The sequence below is a fragment of the Plecotus auritus genome (genome assembly GCF_963455305.1).
Source record: "Plecotus auritus genome assembly, chromosome: X".
Taxonomy (NCBI): domain Eukaryota; kingdom Metazoa; phylum Chordata; class Mammalia; order Chiroptera; family Vespertilionidae; genus Plecotus; species Plecotus auritus.
The window spans coordinates 11318813-11340629 of NC_137784.1; the positions used below are offsets into that span (position 1 = coordinate 11318813).

At 39.8% G+C, this 21817-nt stretch overlaps 1 protein-coding gene across 2 annotated transcripts in view; it reads left to right on the top strand.

Moving 5' to 3' along the window:
• The window catches only part of CDKL5 (cyclin dependent kinase like 5), a gene marked incomplete at its 3' end in the record, with an annotated part of 167827 nt that extends 158877 nt beyond the window's left edge, over positions 1–8950 (top strand). Inside the window, exons 16-19 of one of the 2 annotated variants that reach the window (XM_080653864.1) lie at positions 2445–2544; positions 6237–6359; positions 7557–7673; positions 8564–8950. In XM_080653864.1, coding sequence (XP_080509990.1) covers positions 2445–2544; positions 6237–6359; positions 7557–7673; positions 8564–8950 — 727 coding nt within the window. The remainder of the gene's footprint in view (positions 1–2444; positions 2545–6236; positions 6360–7556; positions 7674–8563) is intronic. The other variant, XM_080653863.1, reaches the window with a different exon arrangement.
• Between the last annotated feature and the right edge of the window lie 12867 nt (positions 8951–21817).

Here is a 21817-nt window from a genome sequence, read left to right on the forward strand (position 1 = left end):
ATATTACCTCTTTATTATATAGGATTGCCCTCAGGCAACCATCCACAGGTGTGGCAAGAGGCTTTTTGTTCAGCAGTGTGGGACAATTTCTTCTACCTGGAGGCTAATTATTATTCTCAGTCTCTTAATGGGCCTGAACAACTCCATACCATGGAGCAAGGTGTTTTCCAATAGGGTGGATCAACTGTCTTCCCCCAGGCAAGGTCGCTTGTATAGCAAATGTCTGTGAGAAAGATGATCTCTGCAATGTGATGGAATGACTCAGCACAAGAAACCAGGGTGTCTGCCTTTGGAGTTCTAACCCCAGAGCCCCCAATCATGACTTCTGCTCATACAGCTCCAGTCCACTCTTCCCTATCTCTGCCAGAGCACAAGGTGATAGCTTGATAGGAAATTTTATTGTTGGCCCTTTGAGGGTGCCTGAATTTCCAGCTATCTCCCTGGCAGGTAGCAATTCTGCTGCTTTTCACAGCCAGATGTTATGTGGGTACCCTTCTGAGTTGTGGTGCTCTCTGCTGGGAGCCCCAGCTTGGGGATTAGACCCCGGAGTTCTCAGTGGCGACCCCCCACTGCTGAGATATCTCTCTGGAACTTTAGTTGCTGTCTGTGGGCGCCTGGCCAGCCCTTTTGTGCCTCCGCCCCTCCTATCAGTCTCTATGTGGTCTCCACTTTCAGTCCTTGGGTATCAGGGTTCTCTCCAGGGAGTCTTCTGCTGATTATTTAGGAAATTTTTCTGTAATTTAGTTGTAATTCCAGTTCGGACCTGGAAACATATCTGTGCAGCATCCACTTACTCCACCGCCATTTTTAATCCCAAGTCTTCACTTAGTATTGTAGTTTGAATATTCCTTCATATTAGTGAAAATTCTTTGACATTGTGATTTATTTTTAATTGCTTTGTGGTGTTTTCTATAATCATTTATAGAGATGTTTTCTGCCTTCACACATATTTAATGAAGTAAAGGATGCTGCTTTGCTCGTGTTTTCCTAGATGTTCTAGTAACTTCTTTACAGTTAGGTGTTCTAAAACCATAAATATGAATAAACTGTGTCACCTTTAATGTTTCTACTCTTGATTTTAGGGAATAGTTAGCAGAAGGAATCCAATCATTTGAGAAAGTGGTTTTCCACAGTCATATAGATATTCAAATGTAAAATAGAGCAAATAAAATGTGCCTTTTTGAAAAATAAAACCAGCTGAGTTACTTTTTAAAGACTGTAAGTTAAGTAATATATGGCCTCTATTAACATACAGGTAACCAACTTGTTGGGGCCAAGGTATCTTGTTTGCTGTCTCTTAATATTTCTATTTGTATTAAAATACCTGGGTAGTATCTGAAGCATAATACCAGTATTTTCAATTAGAGGCTTTTTTTTTCTGGAAGAGTGTTTTGTATTAAGCATTTTTCCTGTCCAAATTTTTCTTACCTTATCTATTTTTATTTAGTACTAGAGGCCCAGTGCACAGATTCGTGCACCAGTGGGGTCATTCGGTCATTCAGTCACTTAAGCTTTTATATATGTAGATTAACTTACAAATATAAGATTTTTATAAAGGAATTTTCCAGCTTCAGGCATTTTTACTTTTATTTATAACTAGAGGCCCCGTGCACCAGTGGGGTCCCTTGGCCTGGCCTGCACCCTCTCACAATCCAGGACCCCTCAGGGTATGTCAGAGAGCCAGTTTTGGCCCGATCCCTGCAGGCCAGGCCGAGGGACTCCACTGGTGCATAAATCCATGCACCATGCCTCTAGTATGCATATAAGATCTGTGATTAATCTCTTCCTGCCCTCCCCTCTCCCACTTTCCCTCTGACATTCATCAGTCTGTTCATGTTTTCATGCCTGTGGTTTCTGCTCCTGTGTGAGCATCTGTCCCCTAGTGGTCAGTGCACGTCATAGCTACTGGCCAGTCAGCTGGTCGGCCAGTTGGCCAGTCACTTAGGCTTTTATATATATAGATGTTTCTGTAGCAGCATTGATTTTGTTTATTTGTTTTTTATGTTCAGTACCTTGGCAAGCCACTAATAATGAACTTGTCAAGCTGGTTTTAAGAAGGTAAATAGAAAAATGAAGATAATGAAAATGTTTCTGCTCTTTCCCTTGGAGAGTTGCAGAAAAGGCATTCTTTAGACCATGTGTTTTTTAGACTCCTAATTCTGAGGTTTTCAACAGCATGAAAATGGTCCTGCAGCAGAGTTACAGATCATTTGTAATAATGCTCAAATTGCTAGTTGGAATGAGTCTGTGCCAAAGGCTAATCATTAGCCATGGTTGATTAGATTCAGTTCCTCCTGTGCTTTTTAGTCGGTTTTACCTGTGTGATTGAATCTTCATGGTTATTTGAACCAGATGTCATGCATTTTTCATATTCATTATATTTGCCATAGAATGGTAGGAGAATGATTGAGAAATCAATATGATAAAAATGTCTTCCCATTTAGGAAAAGTCCTGAAAACATTAGTCATTCCGAACAACTCAAAGAAAAGGAAAAACAAGGTTTTTTCAGGTCAATGAAAAAGAAAAAGAAGAAATCTCAAACAGTAAGTAGATAGCTAATTTCTATATATGGTACAATGACAGACGAGTCTATGTTTGTCAATGGCTACTTTACATTTTGTATGTGGCAATCAATGTGAATGATTTTTTTTGAGATCTTACATGCATGCACTGTATATGTTTCTCAAATTCTATACAACTGTCCTTCTGTCACAGAGCCTCTTTTAGACTCAACAGAATCTCCAGGAATAGAAGAAATTTAATTTGCATGAGAGAGAACACTTTAAGCCTCTCTCAATAAATGTCTTATCCATGTGGATTTGTAATCATGTAAAACCTATGAAACTACAGGATTTATTTCTCTCTGGGGGTTAACAATATGTGTAAACTCAGTAAATGGTTTTGTTTCATTTTTAAATCTGAAAAGTTATAACTAACCATCATTCATTATTCTCCCTTGGCTGGTTATCTAATTCCCATGTTGACAAGTGCACTTCTGGGCTGCAGAGTCACCAAGAGGAAATCGTATTTGACATTTCAGGGCTTGCTTTAGTAAGAAGACATATATATGCTGTTATTGAACTGTGAAATAGAATGAGTCTTAGCTCCTGGGAGCCCTCCGCTGAACCCAGGGCTGGCTCCATGGAACCGTGCACATTACATCATTGAACCATGCATGCAAGGATTCTGCTGGTTAGTGACATGAGAAAACATGGGGAAGCCAGACCTCCAGTTCAGCGGGTACTTTTTTACCCACGTGAGGCCTGCTTCTCCCTTTGCTTAATGGCATCTTCCAGACTACACAATGTTGAGTGGGTCATTTTAAATGATTTTGTTTCTAGTTTTACTTCATACATGATTGACTCTCATTTATTTAGAAAGGTGAAAAGATTCAAGGATTATGAGTCAGTGGTTAGTAAAGACGAAATAGATGATAGATAGTATCAAAGAATAATAGCTGAAGTAAGGATTTTTTACTTCACAGATGTTCTAGAAGTATTGGTAATCCTTCTAGATTACCTTTCTAGATTATTCTTTCACTTGCTTGTTTGTTGAATATATATATTTTATTATAAAATAAATATGAGCTTATTACAGAAAAATTGAGAAAAAATGATCATTTCTAATCTTACCACTCTATTACAACTAGTATTAGGATTTCGGTATAATTCCTCTTAGCTTTTTAGCCTATGCATATGTTTATGGGGAAAGGTGGTTTTTTTAGTTTATTTTTAATAATAGTAATCATTCTAGTACAATTTTGTATTCTGGCTTTTAATAGTATATCTATGTATCAATACGCACATTTATGTGCTACACAAATTTTATTATCTTCATTTTAATGGCTGCATGACATTCCTGAAGTGTTTTTTTAAAACTGCCTTATCTCTAACTGAAACTCACTTAAAGCAGAATTTCAAGTCAAAATGTCACTGGATGAACAAAACAGACTTAATTTAAAGTAGAAAAGCTCAAAATATTTAAAGTGCTAATAAAATAACACTTTTATCATTGTCTAGAGAACATTTGTCTATCATGAACATTGAACTTAGACTACCTCTTCATAACCACTCTCATTTTTATTTTGATGTGTTTGTTCTTGACCTCAGGTCTATAGCCACTTGTGAGGTGGTTAAATGGAAGAAAGTGGCAAAAACCAAGGAATTGAAGGTGTTTTGTATATAGATTTGGATTTTTATGTCTGTCTGTCTTAGACCAACATTAAATTGAAAGCCCCGAGCTCATTGTGGCCTAAGTCAAGTATATATATACATGTTGATTGCTCTATTATTCAGGATCTAGTTCAAATTTTAGATGTTGAAATAGTATAGGTTAAGAGAAATAGGAAAATTATTATTCTCTAACATCCTCTCCACTTGAATGTACTTTTTTAAGGTTTTCATATATTTTCTTTTTTTAATGTTTTTATTGATTTCAGAGGAGGGGAAAGGGAGAGAGGGATATAAACATCAATGATGAGAGAGAATCACTGATCAGCTGCCTCCTGCATTCCCCCTACTGGGGACTGAGCCTGCAACCCAGGCATGTGCCCCAACCAGAATGTAACCGTGACCTCCTGGTTCATGGGTGGACGCTCAACCACTGAGTCACACCAGCTGGGCTATACATTTCATTTTTGGTCTGTAAAGTAACTTCAAAATATCTCTGTACCGGTCACAGTGCCTTAAGCCTTGCAAACCAAAAGTTTTTTGTACCTCTGATTTTTAGTTAAAAAAATATTTTTAAGGACTTTGGTATCTAGCATAAGATTTCCAAAGAGCACTTAGTATATCCTGTTAGACCTCAGCCTCCTAAGCCAAGCATTTTGTTAACTCTGTCCCCTTCACATGAACAGAAATAGAATTAAAGTTAGATTTTTCCACTTTCTAGAACTCAGCAAAAGGTAACCACGCTTTGAAAGATTGAATGCTTTGTAGCATTTGCATAAGGTTCAAGAAAGGGGAAATCTGATGCCCAGGGCACACACAGAAGCAGGACATTTTAAAGCCTCGATGGATCCTAAATCTAGTTTCACCCTTTTATTTTGCTGATATAGGAACTACCCAGGCAAGTTGAGACCTGCCCGAAGTTGTACTATCAGTTGAGAGAACTAGAGGTGGGTTCTCCTATCTAGCAGGCCCAGGCTCAGTCCCTGCCACCAGCCCCATCTCTGTGGAGAGCCTCAGACCACCTGTTCTTTGGGGCTCTCTTGTGGCCTCCTTAGTGATGCAAGTTAAACTCTTTCCTGGGAGCCCATCGTGGGAGCAAGAAACTTCATGGGCTATTTTACTTAGATGTTCTCATCCCCACAGCCGTAAAAGATGATCGGAATGCCTTCATATGCATTCTACTGCTCTGAGAACTGAGATAACCACAACAGGGAAAAGTGGTGCCAAAAAATAATTTTATATTATAAAGGTGCCTGCTTTGACTCAAGCAAATCTGGAAGCCGCCTTGGGAAATCTGGCTTCAGTTCCAAATCCAGAGAGTTACATAAGCCCTCAGAGCATATGTTGATTGCCAACTTGGTAGTTGTACCCAAGTTAGTATCTATCTCAACTGGTAATCATGCTTCAATTTAAAGACTGAACTTTCTGTTTCTTCACTTTGAAATCCCGTATTCTGAATTGCGCCAGTTATTTTCCATGGGAGGTATATTTCTAACAGCCTAGAACTAGGCTTCTTCCTTGAAGGTAGAATCCTGCAACAGTGGTCTTCATCTTCCAAGTGATGTGTTCTGGTTTAAGAGTTGACCATGTTCAAAGGGTCTGCAGTATCTTTTTTTTTTTTTCCTAATAGGCAGATTGCATGGTAGGTTATTTAATTGCGGAAGTCTTCTCTAGCAATTAGGAAGAGATTGAAGTTCATCAATAGCTCTTTAAACACAATTCTTTATAATAATTATATTTCTGATAACAAGCCCTTAAGTGTTTTGTAAGCTTACTGTGAATGATGTGTGTAGGTTTCTAGGCATCCCTTCAGTAGGTATTGATCATGACCACATGTTTTCCATATATGTAGAAGTTTTTGGCATGTCTTAATTACATTGCTGGCATCTTCATGTCCAGGTGAGAAATGACACAGTACCCGCTCTAGACACACACGTAGCACAGGCATTCTTTCAGTGATTGTTAATATTTAACAATTTACGGGCTTCCAAAGGGCTAGAAGTTTCAGTAAGAACATCTTTTTTTCTTTTCTTTTGCAATTAGTTTATTTGTATCTTATATTGCAGACAGATTCCACCAACGGGGAGAATCCAAGCATCAAGAAATCCCTCTTTCCTCTTTTTAATTCAAAGAATCATTTAAAGCATAGTTCTTCTTTGAAAAAGCTTCCTGTAGTCACTCCACCCATGGTACCCATTTTTACGTATGGTAGCCCTGAAAACTGCTCCAGTAAACTTGTTTTACTGATGACAACAGCATGTCTTTTATTTTCATGGGGTCATATTCTCTTTGTGCTAGTTAAGTACCTGAGCCAGTTCCATAAATTCACTGAGATATAAATTATTCGCCATTCTGGATATTCTGAATTAGTTAAGGAGGTTGAAGTATAAAAGGCTATTATTGAGCAAACAAACTAGTGAAAGGCTAGTTTGGGTTGTCTGATTAGCCAATTGTTGGCAGACAGCTTTCATAAAACCCCTTATTTCCTGTAAAGAATTCTATTAACTTATAATTCACAAATGTCCTTTTGTTTGGCTCACCAAGTTTGTTAACACTTGGTTGGCAGTTTATTTCTTTGAAACCAAGTTGAATTGACCAAATTGAGTGAGCTAGCTGGCTCCATGAAAAAAACAGCTTCTGTTAGTTGGTAATTTGTTTTTGTCTTGCCTGGCTCTAGCTTTTGCTGGTCACTGGGTTAAAGCCAGGGCTTTTGTTTGGCATTTGAGTTACTCTACTGTGTTCACCAAAATTGGTGAATGGGCCAGTTGCATTCGTGTGGAATTTGTGGCACAAATTTCCAGCATTTGCATCATGCATAATTCTAGACCCAGATTCTTTACTGGGCAATGTCTTGTTATTATGATTCAAACATACTTTTCCACTTTGCTACCCTTGAAAACCTGCTAGACTTCTTTGAGTACCACCAAACACAGTGTCTGGATCATTTTCCCAGCAGGAACAAATTTTTGTTTTATTGAACTGGTTCATAACCTAACTGCAATGTGGAATGAGGATACGACAGCAATTCCTGGTACAGCCCAATTTAACTGCTCTCTCTTACAGCGACTAAAACTAACAGCATGGGAATGCTTTAAAGGTTGAGGTTTTAACAAAGCTGCATGACATCTGCCAATTTTTCCTAATGCAGGGAAAATTATTAAGAGGGCAGCAGAATTTAACTGGCATCACTTGCATTGTGAACATTGGGAGAGTTTGGGTTTCTTTTTTATTGTTTTTTCTTGTTTTTTTTTGGGGGGGGGTGTTTCTTGGGGAGGGTTGAGTTTTTGTTTGATTTGATTTGCTTTGTTCTCCTCTTGGGTGTGGTTGCATATCTTAGTTAGGCTTATTGGTGTGCTGATTGAATCCTCGTCTATATCCTGCTCTAGGTACCCAATTCTGAAGGCCCCGATCTTCTGACATTGCAGAAAGCCATTCACTCTAACACCACAACTGGCAGACCAAAGGAGTGGCGTCCTGAGAAGATCTCTGATCTACAGCCTCAAGTGAGTGGCCCAGGCCTCACTCCTAGACTCTTACACTGCAGTGATCGTCTCTCCTGATTGGAGGGGGCATAGTTGAAAAATGTAGTCTGTCAATGTTTCAACAAGTATTAACATCTCCCCAGAATATCCAGGTGTATCTTGGGGGTCCAAATGGATCTTGCATCAGTGAGCCTTGTCCTAGGAAAAAAAAAGTAATCTTCCATTAGACTTCACCTAGCTGGGGGTTGGGGTGGGGATGGGATTAAGGGATTAATGAGACATGGCCCAGCCCTCGAATACTTTGTGGCCTAGGAGAGATAGAAAATCCATAAATAACCATAATTGGTGAAAAAAGTGAGGTATGCCATAAAATGTAAGGGTAGGTGAGAAGAGGTGGTGGGAAGATTTAAGGTTTCATTAAAGGTGGTAATATATAAATTGGGCTTTGAAAGACTGATACAATAAACTTTCTTGAAAGAATATTTAAAGTTTTGAAATCCTTACTATATTTTTAATGTTTTTTTATTAATTTCAGAGAGGAAGGGAGAGGGAGAGAGAGATAGAAACATCAGTGATGAGAGAGAATCATTGCTAGGCTGCCTCCTGCATGCCTCACACAGGGGATCGAGCCCACAACCCGGGCATGTGCCCCAACTGGGAATCGAACCATGACCTCTGGTTCATAGGTCTCCGCTCAACCCCTGAGCCACTCCAGCAAGGCACAGGCTTTTTTATTAAAGAAAAATAACTCAAATCTTGTCTGGAAAAGAACAAAAGAACAGATAAGGTTGGATTAGGCCCTCCTTCTCCCTAGGGCCCACCCTCTCTGGCTCCATGAAGTCAACTCAGATATGCTCGTTTCCTCCCAGCTTTCCAGTCTGCCCTACACACACTCTCATCTTGTCTTCCAGAGCCAGCCATTAAAATCATTGCGCAAGCTGTTGCATCTCTCTTCAGCTTCCAATCACCCGGCTACTGGGGACCCGCGCTTCCAGCCCTTAACACCTCAACAAGTCAAAAATGCCTTCTCGGAAATTCGGATTCACTCCCTGGCCCAGGCCTCTGGCACGAGCAGTAACATCCGGCAGGAGCCCACACCAAAGGGCAGGCCAGCCCTTCAGCTGCCAGGTCAGATGGACCCTGGTTGGCACGTGTCCTCTGTGACCCGGAGTGCCACAGAAGGGCCTTCCTACTCTGAACAGCTGGGAGCCAAGAGTGGGCCAAATGGGCACCCTTATAACAGAACAAATCGGTCTCGAATGCCAAATCTAAATGATTTAAAAGAGACGGCCTTGTAATGTGTACTTGGGGTGGGGGTGGGAATGGGGGTGGGGGGGACAAGCCAGTTGGGAGGGGAGGGAAAGGGTTGGAGGGTGGGATGGGAAATGGGCTGGGCCAGAGTGGTAAGCCAGTATTTTCAGCTTTATGAAGGTGTGTGCAATATCGTATGTGTGGAGCCATCTGGCTCCTCACGGCCACAAATGCTAGTCAGGGATCTTAGAGCCACAGAAGTTCCTTAGGGATTGCCAGTCTCCACGGGTCTTGTGTGAGCGTGGATAGGGTATGCCATTGAGGAAGAAAACATTCTTGCCAGTTTTTCCCCTACATTTCAGCTGTAGCGCAATCCCTGTTGAACTTGGGAAAGCCAGGATGTGTTCTGGCACTGCAAGGAAAAGAAAAATCCGTGTTGACCGATGCCCTTACCACAAATTTTTTTCTGCCTAGACTAAATGTGGGGTTTATTGTAATCCAGGAGTATCCCTTTGAAGGGTTAGTAGATGAACTAATTGTATGTCTTAAATTGTTTTCTAAACTTCCATATTTGATAGGATTTGTAACATTTATTTATAATTAATTAATATTGTACTGTTATAATCATACCTTTTATGTTACATGTAAAGTTATTTTGAGCTGTTTGGAACATTGTGAAGCAGTGGGACAGCTACAGTAGTTTCTATAAAAACTAAACAGTAACATTTATATATTGCATCAGGAGTACTTTATTCTATATATAAATATATATATATGATAAATATGTGTCTGTTTTATAAATATAATCATTTAAAGAAAGTATCGTTATGACACTCTGCCATATTTTTATACATTTGTAATATGAAGTGAGTATTATACTTCTTATCAAGGGAGTTGAATTGTGGCTATATGTGACTGTAACAGTAGGAACCTTGCTCAACTTTTAGGCCCCAGCAGTAGCTTCTAGACATGCTCCTTGGTAGCAGACAGGATGCAGCATCTCCTTGCAAACCCACAGGGGAAGAAAGTGGGCTAGGCCCGTGAGAACTCCAGCAGGCCTCGTCTCTGTCCTCACACAGTTGGCTCCTCTTCATGTCCAGGGACATTCCTTGTACCTGAGGAAGAACAGATCCAGGCTTACTCATGGTTCTTTGTAGAGAGAATGGGCTCTTCTACTTAGCATTAGTGTAGAGCATTGACCAAAGATTTGCCAGTGAACATTCCTAGTTGCAAGGTTGTACGAGGCCCCTGTCTGCAGACCTGGCATACCAGCTCTATGCTCCTAAATCCTGTGCACTGTACCAGACTCGGTGGGGGGTAGCGGGGAGCTGTATGTGTGGCATTTCTATTTCTAAATACTTATTTTGTTACTGCTCTTTACAAGATATTTAGGAGATATTTAAAAGGCTTCTGAAGCCATTCTGGATGTAGAAGAAATTGCTATACCCACTTTTTCTTCCTGGGACCATCCATATATAACAAGGTTATGCATGCATACACACACACACACACACACACACACACACACACACACACACACATATATATATATATATATATATATATATATATATATATATATATATATATATATGGTCAGAACAGGAATTACCTTTCTCTCTCATTTGATCTCCTCCAACTCCCAAATTGCTCCCAAGTTTCATCAAGGCCTTTGGCCAACAAAGGTCATAGCCCCATGACTCTGGGCCATCCTTGGCAGAAATCACTCAACATCATCATCCATCAAGAGCATTAGATTTTTAGAAGTAGTCTCCTAGCAATAATATTTTTAAAGATCCCCTCCTACCCCTCAAGGAGGTAATGTCTCGGTATTTAGTACTTGTCCCAGGATTCTGAGAGTGTCAGCCCCTGAATCAAGTCAGCTGTAACTGAAATGTGCTATTACTGTTCCCCCGCCCCCACGATTTTGAGAATTATAGTTCTGATGATTATGAAGATTATAAAGAAAACGTGTTAGTTTCTTTGAAGCTTAAATTGTGTGCATATTGCATTTTATATAACTACTATAATGATGTGTATTGATTATATATAGAGGTCATTTTAAGGTGCTTTTTATTTAATTTAATAAGTGTAATAGGCACTAAAATGCAACTCAACTGGGTACTATCATTGAAACAATTTGATTCAAACCAATAGTTTGCATGCTCTTTGGTTCCTTTTATATCTTGTATCTTTCACCAGTTCAATACTATTCAAGTAGCTCTGAATTCTGGCTTTTCCCAGGCAGCTGCTCAGTTATATAAGTGATGTGGACCCTTAGCAGTTTTTGCCTGGATACTAATGACTCTAAAAGGGTGTGAAACTCTTCTTTTTCATACTAGATCTGTACCTTATATTCCCCCTTGCAAACCAGAAACTACATTTTTTCCTCTGGAAAGACTTCTCACTGTGCTGTGCGCTTAGGACTGCGCAGTCAACATTGCCATGTGTGGCATTGGAGGCTCGTCGTCACCTAGCGGCTGGTTTCCCATGTTTTCATCCTTGCTAACACTGGGATCTCAGATGTTTGCAGATCATTTCTATTCCTGATGGTTCTTCAAAGAAGGGCTAGAATTATTGCCTTTTACCTAGAGCAAAAGTAAACCTAAATGATGAAGAGTCAATACATACTTTTCGTACATTCCCAGATTTGAGCCAGATAATATCTACAGTGTTTTCAACTCGTGTTTTTGAGGTAGCTCTTTTATCCTCTTCTCAGCTTTTGTCCATTTTGACTTATCATTGACCTCAGTGAGTTGTAAAGTGAACTACAATCTGCATTTCTAGCATGTAAAATGCTTTTCCTACTCGCACAGGGGAATAGTCATTTCCTCTCAAATCTAACGGGCCCTCTCTTAGCTTTTAACTGTTATTTTCCTGTGTCGATGAATTATGGACCTCACAGAGATTGCCATCCATGATAAGGACTTGATTTAAAGTCATAAAAGCTGGCATTTTTCTTTAGGAAGGGAAATTTTTATGACATCCGTGCTCTGTTATCTGCCCTAACTTCCTAAAGAATAAAAAGGTTGAATGAAGGCTTACCAATTACTTTGTTTTATGGAAGGATCACTGATCTCATTTTGAAAAGAAACTCTGCTTTGCTGTTTTTCTGCTTTTGCTTTACCACCATCCTCGTTTTTCTTCTCACAAGTTCTAAGTGAACTTTTACTGAACCTTGTTTGGTCTCAATCTGAGGTTTAGCTTCTCTCCAGAGCCCTGGACCAAAAGTAGTCCGCACTAAGGGGCTCAAGAGAGCTTTACAGCAGGGGTTCTCAACCAGGGCCAATTTTGCCTTCTGGCAGCATTTGGCTCATATGTGGTTATTATAACTAGGTGTGGTGGGATGCTACTGGCATGTAGTTAGTAGAGGCCAGGGATGCTGCTACACATCCTACATGCACAGGACAGCCCCCCACAACAAAGTGATCTAGCCCTAAATGTTAGTAGTGGTGAGGTAGAGAATCCTACTCTACCGTATTCGAACCCCTGGAATCTTATTGTTTGTTCCCATTGTCTTGGGCCTGCTAAAAGGTGCATCCTTTGGGAGGAGACCACAGTTACTTTATAGGTATTTGAGAACTTAAATTCTAGGTCAGCGTCCTTAGAAATTGTTTCACAGAGCCATGATGCTTACGTCAGAAGTAAGCAGCAACCTGGCAGATCGGCACAATTTTTACCAAGTGCTCCAAGGTATCCATGGCTTTTAGCGGTGTCTCCCAAAAGAAAATGTCTTTGTTTTTCATTTAGGTCATTTAATAGCTCTTTACAAATATCGGCATATGACAGACCAATTAGAAGCAAAAATCTCTGTATTGGTGGTTGTGATGTGGCTGTTATAGGAGTATTTGTGCTGTACGCTTTGGTCAAATCTGTTTTCAAACCAGCTTTACAACTCACCATACGCAGTTGTACTTTCATTCTAAGCTCAGAGCTACGCTGGTTAGTTTCTAGTCACTTCATGTATTATAAAGTACGTTGTGGTTGTAGAGTTAGCCAGTTTAGCATGTTCCTAATCTGAAAATTAGTGACTTCTCTAGGAAATGCTATCCCATTTTCCAGTCCCAGCTCCTCTTAGTTAACATCATAGTATCCTCACTTCTTAAACTAGTTTTTAGAGTAAATAAGGAAAAAAGCCATTTATTTTCTTCTAGCTGTGTATTGAGAATGATTAATAAGTGTACAGCTTTTTTTAAAGGCCAGAGGATTACTTTTCAAGTGCGTGGAAGGCGCTGTTTATTTCTGTTCACCTACGTCCTGGTGGTGACCCAACTTTCAGCAAGGGCAGTCGCTCATTGGGACTTACTCCTAGAGCTCAGCTGGGACTTAGAAATCTGCATATTCTCTCCTGGTCAGAACATTGTTTGTGGAGAGCACTGCTTTTATATCTAGAAGTTCGTTACTTCCTGCATTATAGTGGGATATTGAGCTCCCTGTGAGCACTAAGATCCACAGCCTCATGCTTTTATGAACTGGGAATGTGGTAATGATACACTGAACCAAGTCAGAAAATACTGAACTATTTCCTTACCTCCATCAGTTCATCACCAATAAAGTGTGTAGGCAGAGAAAACTTATTTACAGTTAAAAACAAATGGTTTCTTTAAAGGGGGGCAGCAGAAAAGATGATGTCCTATCTCTAATCCCCAGGGCCAGAATCTCACAAGAAGGTTCTCTCAGAGACTTAAAGGGCCGGCTTACAAAACAAAAACTTGTAAGTGGTTCTGATTTTCTTTTCTTTTGTGTCTTGACCAGCTGAGATATAGGATATCTTGAGGTTTGATTCAGCTGGGTAAAAAAAAAAATCTGTCTTAGAAACCATAAGTAAATACAAGAAAATGAAGCTGTGACAGGACGAGCCCCTCGTCTGTCTGTATCCACACTTGTGGTGAAGGTGAGGTGGATAGGAAACTATGGGCCTGCTGCCCTATTCTACCCTATTTCTTCTTTTTTAACTGAATGTACTATAAAAGATCATAGACTTTCGTGCCAAGTCAGTTACTACGTGAGTATTCATTTCCCATAGTGCTTTGTTAATTCATCAGCATTAGGCCTGGACCTGACTGTATGTTTTTTCACTCCAGGCACTGACCCACCTTTGTGTGTATTTTCCTGTAGGCTATTAAATATGATCACGACCTGCCTTGTATTTTCATTCATTAACTGTTTACTCCCTAATTTGAGGGAGGGTTGTCTTTTTGTTTTGCCAGAAAAAAAAAAATTGTAATAGTTGCACGTTGGATTTCTAGGGCCAGAGAGCTGTGTCAGTGAAACCAGTTTCACTTCTAAGGCCCTTCATTACCAACAAGGTTAAGCTCTCTGAACCCCATTTGATCCTTGGGTCATATTTTGATCCTCCTTTGGAATCTGAAAAAAATCGGTCTCTGTGTTGTATGCAGAATAGAAGTTGCCTTGTTTGTTACTCTTCCAGCGCAGAGTATCAGGGAGAAAGAGGCCTTATCTGTTCCTCCATCCCCTCCATTTTGACAGATTGCTAAGAATTCCTCAGGACTTCCTTTGGTTTGGGATTGTACTTTCCCAAAAGCCTGATATGCTTCATTTCAGGCATAGACAAGTTTGTCCTAGTGTTCTGCTTCAGGGTTAATCAGACGAAACCCAGGAATAGAAAAGGTAGATGCCTTGACTTTTGTCCCTGTTGGGGGATTAAAGTATTTATTGCCAGAGTTGTCAAAAGCTCCAGTTGCAAAGCATTCAGAGGTTCAAGAAAAATAAAAGATACTTTTCCTTCTGGAGAACTTTGAAGTTCTCCATGATGGCTTAGGTTTTCCATAGTGGAAAGCAACGTTTGTACAAAACCCATTTTCACTAGCGATATACAATTGGTTATATATAGTCCTCTCAGTCTATTTCCCCCTCCTTGTTTCCTCTTCGGGCACTGATGGAGTCAGGCTGGAGGGGTAATGCTGTGAATGCAGGAAGTTAAATCTCACTGTAAACTTGGATTGATTAACAGAAACAATTAAACCAAACAAAATAGTGGCCCCTACTTCCTATCTCCAGGAATTGCTTTTGTGCCATTTTAAATTCAGGTAGTTATTCTGTATATACTTAGAAGATTATTCCGAGCTTCTTCAATCTCTAGGGCAGTGATTCTCAACCTTTCTAATGCCGCAGCCCTTTAATACAGTTCCTCATGTTGTGGTGACCCCCAACCATAAAATGATTTTCGTTGCTACTTCATTAACTGTAATTTGGCTACTGTTATGAATCGTCATGTAAATATCTGTTTTTTCCAATGGTCTTAGGCAACCCTGCTAGTGGTTCTCAACCTGTGGGTCGCAACCCACAAGTTGAGAACCGCTGCTGTAGAGCCTAAGACCATCGGAAAACACAGATATTTACATTATGATTCATTAACAGAGCAAAATTACAGTTATGAAGTAGCAACGGAAATCATTTTATGGTTGGGGGTCACCACAACATGAGGCACTGTATTAAAGGGTCGCGGCATTAGGAAGGTTGAGAACCACTGCTCTAGGAGGTTTGAAGGTGGTATCTGGGAAGACACAGGGCAAGGGTAACTTTGAGAACCCTGCTCATGCATGAAAACAAAAATAGGTATAAGTCAGAGTGATGTAACATCCAAATTTGTGGTAGTTGAAGAATCAGTGGAAATTCTTAATTGCACAGACTTTATAAATCCATAATGCAAAGTGTAATTCCATACTTTTTACTGTGGCAAGGCTGTGCTGTAGTGTTAGCCTTTTTAATTTTTGAGTCCAAACTGAATTTAAAGTGTTGAATATTTAAATTCCTCACAAGCTAATTATGAACCATTTGTAAAGTGTTTATATAACTCTTTGTATCATGTGTTCCTACATCTTATCAAGTTTTTTCTGGCATGTATTCCATTCTAAACTTCTGTAAAATTTCTATTGTTGCTGTAAATATTATACAAATATCTATTCCGTGGTAACCTAAATTATCAGCATGAAATGGTTAATTTTTACTGAGCACAATGTATTTTTGAATGGATCTTTCCAAATGTCTTTAATAAAATGCAGATTTTGCACTGACTGAAATGATTGCCAGGCCATCCCAGTCTTGAGCACTGTTGTCCCTCGAGTTTGAAAAGCAAGAAGCTCTTCAATTAGTTCCTTCTTTGTAAAGAACTTGGTGGAATTCAAATGAGGGAAAATGGGCCTTTGAAGTTGGAATCAGTTTAAGGGACTGAAATTAATGTAAAGCAGGGCAAATCCTGTTATTTAATGATGTTGATAATTTTTTTTTTTGTATTTATAAAGCTTTTTTCCCCTTCTGGCATTTTGAAAACTGGTTTCTTTTACACTTGAGTTCTGTCTCCTTTGCACGTTCCTAGTGGTTCACTTGGTGGGTCGGGGAGGATGGGAAGAGATGCCAGCCTCCTGCTCAGTGCCATGGAGAAAGCAAGATGGAGAACTTAATAAGGGTTTCCTTGTGTTTTAGAGCAGGGGGTTGGCAAACTTTTTCTGTAAAGGGCCAAATAGTAAATATTTGGGACTCTGTGAGCCATAGGGTTTCTACTACTCAACTCTGCTATTGCAGTGCAAAAAGCATTTGAAAATGATGGGTGTGTCTATGTTCCCGTAAAATTATTTACAAAAACAGGCCAGACACCAGATTTACTAACCTGTTCTTGGCCTTCACTTTTGTCTCTGAGGATAAGAAGATTGAATGAGTAAATGCTCTAATGAGTAAATGCTCAGTCAGGGAGGAAAGAACTTACATTTTGAAATAACACATCTAAATATTCTCCAGCTTTCTTTATCTTCCTAAACAAAGGACATTCTTATAAGCACTGTCATCAACTTCTTTGCTCTAGATTTCTCCTTAAGTCATGGAAACCAATGATTTCAGCTATATTTTTTATCAAGACATAAAGAGTATCTGGGGCTTGTAATTTTTTTTGTTCATATTACTATGGCTGGGCACAATGCCAAGTGTTTTGCTTTTACTATTACATTTATTTTTCACAGCAACACAATGAAATGGGTTGTATCCCCATTTTGTAGATGATGAAACTGAGGTCTGTGTGCTTTACATTAACTTGCCCAAGGTCAGCCAGCTAGCATTTGGAGCTTAGTATGTTCACGGTAAAGCCCGTCCTTCATCACTACTAAATAGTGCAGTTGCTGTGTCTCCATGTATAGAAACTGACATGGGTGATTCATGTACCACCTTTCCTCCCATCTCCCAGCAGGTGGTAATTGATTTGATCTGAGAATATAACATTTCTTTGAAATAGGTCACTAGAGGTCCAGAGACTGGTGAAGTGGTTAAAAGCACAGGATCTGGAGTCTGCTTGTCTGAGTGCAATCCTACATCTTGTATGGCTTTAAGCAAATTACTTAACTTTTCTATGCCTCAGTTACCTTATCTTTAAATGGAAATAATAATAATGATACCTACCTCATAAGGTTGTTTTGAGGATTTGCTGAGATGATACTTTGCAAAGCACTTGGTAGATTCTCAAAAAACATTAGCTATTACAACATTGTTGCTAGTATTTGTGCCCTAGTTAGCAGCCCTATGAACTTGAAAGGGAATATCACAGAATTATGATTGCCAGCTATGGAGATCTCATTAAACACTTTAGATACATTTATCCTATTTGATCTTCACATCAGCCCTGTAACACTGTCCAGGTTAAGAACCATTGTGACTTGAAGTTACTTACAGCTTGGAGCTACTCTTGGATCCTGGGGGAAGCAACAGCCCTTACAGCTGTACATTTGTCAGCAGGCCTCAGCAATTGCAGGTAGTAAAAAAGATGGGCTTCTGGCAGTGTCTGTTCAAAGGCTCACTTTAGGTGTGCAATCTTCCAGGTTCTGAGACTGGATTCATAGTGCCATCTTTATTTTGAAATACCTTTGCTATGTCCAAGTGACCTCCTCCCTCACTGAATACCCACATCAGTTCAGACCGTTTTCTTTATCTTGGCAACACTTTCTGCCACCTTTTTTGTTCGTAGCATTTAATTTAGCTGTTTTTAAATCTGCAATATGTATATTTTACCACGATTAAAAAAAATCTCCAAGTGTAGACTACACTAGCATTACTGAAAAGAAAAGTAAACATGTTAACATAAGGTAAGAGAATGAGTTTTTGCTACACTATATATTTTTTAATTGGAAGTTTTCCCCACAAAAGAAATAATGCTGCAAACAGTACGTGTTTAGTAGCAAAATTCTGTTAAGCTTCAGATGTCCCTCAATAAAAGCTTTATTTTTATACATTCTGGCATGAATTCAATGAAGTAAAAAATCATATGCTGTTATAAACAAATTACCTGCAGATAAACATTTTACGGATTTCAGTATCTCATTGTTTATTAAATTCTGAAGTATTGAACAATTTCCCTTGTGAAATCTCAGCTGACTTCTTTGCAAAAAAAACAAGTTGATCCTAAAATTTATATGGGATCCAAGGGACTCAATCAAAACAATCTTGAAGAAGAACAAAGTTGGAGTACTCACACGGTCTAATTTCAAAACTTACTACAAGGGCTACAATAATCAAAACAGTGTGGTGCTGGCATAAGGATAGGCATATAGATCAATGGAATAGAACTGAGAGTTCAGAAATAAACCTTCACTTTTATGTCAATTCCTATTTTTTCAATAAGGATACCAAGGCTATTCAATGGGGGGAAATAGTTTTTTTAACAAATGGTGCTGGGACAACTGGATATCCACATGCAAACAATGAAGTTGGACCCCTGTCTCATACCGTATATAAAAATTAACTCAAAATGGATCAAAGACCTAAATGTAAGGTAAAACTATAAAACTCCTGGAAGGAAACATAGTAAATCTTTATGATATGGATTTGGCAATAGTTCCCCAGATATAACTCCAAAGCACAAGCAAAAAAAGAGAAAAATAAATTGGATTTCATCAAAATTTTAAAATGTGTGTTTCCAAGGATTCCACCAAGAAAATAAAAAGACAACCCACAGAATAGGAGAAAACATTTTTAGATCATATGTCTAATAAGGGAATTGTATCCAAAATAAATTTAAAAACTCATACAACTCAATAATAAAAAGACAGCCTGAATTTAAAATGGATAAAGTATCTTAACAGACATATTTCCAATGAAGTGTACAAAGGTCCAGTAAACACATGAAAAGATTCTTAGCATTGTAAGTCATGGGGAAATGCAAATCAGAACTACAATGAGATACTACTTCATACTCCCCAGGGTGGCTATAATCCAAAAGACAGATAATAACAAGTGTAGAGAAATTAGAACCCTAATAGACTGCTGGTGTGAGTGTAAAATGATACAACCACTTTGGAAAATCATCTGATGGTTACTCAGAAGTTTAAACAGAGTTATATGACCCAGAAGTTCCCCTGCTAGGTATATATACCCAAGATAAATGAAAATATGACTACACAAAAACTTGTACACAATTGTAGCAACATTATTAGTAATAGCCAAAAAACGTGGAAATAATCCAAATGTCCATCAACAAATGAATAGATAATAAAATGTGGTCTACCCCTACAGTGGAATGATATTCTGCCATAAAAAAGGAATGAACTATGATATATGCTACAACATGAACAAACCTTGAAAACACCGCTAAGCGAAAGAATCCAGACAGAAAAGTCCACATATTGTGTATGATTCAATTTCTAAGAAATGTCCAGAATTGGCTATAGAGACAGAAATAGATCAGTGGTTACCTATGGCTGGAGTGGGCAAGTGGGTTGGTGGGGTGATAGCTAATGGGTGTGGGGTTTCTTTCTGGGATGATGATTTTTTTAATTGTGATAATGACTGCTCGACTCTATACTAAAAGTCACTGAATTGTACAATTTAAATGGGTGAAATTTGTATGGTGTGTGAACTTTATCTCAATAAAGATGTTACCAAACAAAAATAATCCAACATGAACAATTATTTGGAGAACCTTTATCCCTGCCTCACACCATTTCATTCTTTTTTCCCCTTGACTCGACTTCCCTCCTGGGTCCAGATTGCCAGTTGTAGAGGGCCTGAACTTAGGCTTTTCTCTGACAGTGCATGTCATGATAAAAGTTCATTCAACTTTCCCAGTTAGGATATCCAATCAGGTGTTCTGTTCAAAATGCATTTATCTGTGTGTTCTAAGACCAGAGAAGGATTTTTCCCCACCGTGAATTGATTTGAGAGCAGATGGAGCAGGGAAGAGTGTTTTTCCAGGTTCAAATATACAGCGTGAGGAGAAGAAAGAGGCTGGGTTAAATATGGAACTCCTCAAAGACCAACGACACCAGGGAAGAGACTGGGGATTTTAGGAGGCTGCTCACTCACAGAGAAGGTGAATGTGATATCTAGAATCATGTTAGTGTGAGTCCAGTCACTCAGCCTGGTGTTCGAAAACAGTAACTTGGAGAAATGAGCTGCTAGCAAAGGGTGTACTGCATCAAGGCCAGGATAGTCAGGTTCCCCAGTCTCGTTGAAGGACCCCATTCTCTGATTCCACCTGCTCTCATCTTCTCCTTTTAAATCCTCTCCTGCCCACCTGCCATGACATTATTAACCTTTCCCAGGGAAGAACCCAAAAACTCAGGCAGAGCTATAAATGACAAGGGAGACTTAGACTGTTGTTCCCCAAATTCCCTGCTTAATGAGCTTCTCCAGGAGGAGAAGGCCACACCCATTCCTTCCCAAGGAGGTTGCAGTCAGCAACAGGCAGGTTTGCGTTGCAAGGCAAGGGGGCAGAAGTTGGAAGGTGGGCTCACCAGGGGTGTAGCCACATCTCCACTCTTAGGACATAGGTTCTGACTGCTTCCTACAAAGGTAATGGGCTCAGCTAATGGGCCTCCTCCACGCAGCCAGTGATAGCTCCTGGGCCAACTGTTTTCAAAGTGTTAAGCTTGTTGAAAACAGCAGCCCTAGATAAAGGGAAATTCTGGTGTGTTCTGGCCATTTGGGGTTCCTAAATATAATGAAACTGCTACTTACATGTGCAGCCTGAATGGGCTGTATGTAATGGGAGCTCTGGAACGCCCCCTCCCCCCAATCCCAGTGAACATGGGGGTAAAAGCTCAGCAGCTGAAGCCCTTCTGCCCGGGGCCTTTGGTCCTGTGTGGCTCTCAGGAAACTGGGGCACGGGCTCACACCCACTGGACTCACCTGCACCGCCTGGTCACCCTGAAACCTTTCCCTCTGTGTCCCCGGTGCTCTACAGTCCTCAATGGTCATGATTTAATGAAAACTTAAGAGAAAGCACACGGCCGAAACCGGTTTGGCTCAGTGGATAGAGCGTCGGCCTGCGGACTGAAAGGTCCCGGGTTCGATTCCGGTCAAGGGCATGTACCTTGGCTGCGGGCACATCCCCAGTGGGGGGTGTGCAGGAGGCAGCTGATCGATGTTTCTCTCTCATCGATGTTTCTAGCTTTCTATCCCTCTCGCTTCCTCTCTGTAAAAATATCAATAAAATATCTTTAATAAAAAAAAAAAAAGAGAGAAAGCACACGCTTGCTCCTCCTTTGCATTAAAAGCCGGGCTTTATGAAACATTATGTTCCTGTTTTGAATAAAGCAAACGAAATTTCAAATGATCAGGGCTGCTTTGTGTTCCCTGGGGATGCCACCTTGCCCAGAGTTGCTGTGACAAAACAAAACAAAAACCAGCGTCCATTACCCCTGCCACATAGGCTCTTCTTTGAAAATTGTTTTTAGAGACATTTTCTTTGTTCTTATTTTCTTTGGCCCTGAGTGGGGAATATGTTTATTGTTTTTTTCTCATTCAAATTGGAAACTATATCTTAAAAACTGGAAGGAAAGAAAGAAACATTCTCTACCCAGCTCTGCGTTGAAAAGAGCTTGTAAAATGCCACCTCACTTGTCACAGGGGTGTGAGGGTCTCTGGGGGCCACTCTGCGCGCCCCACCCCTGCAGGCGCCCAGCTCGCAGGTG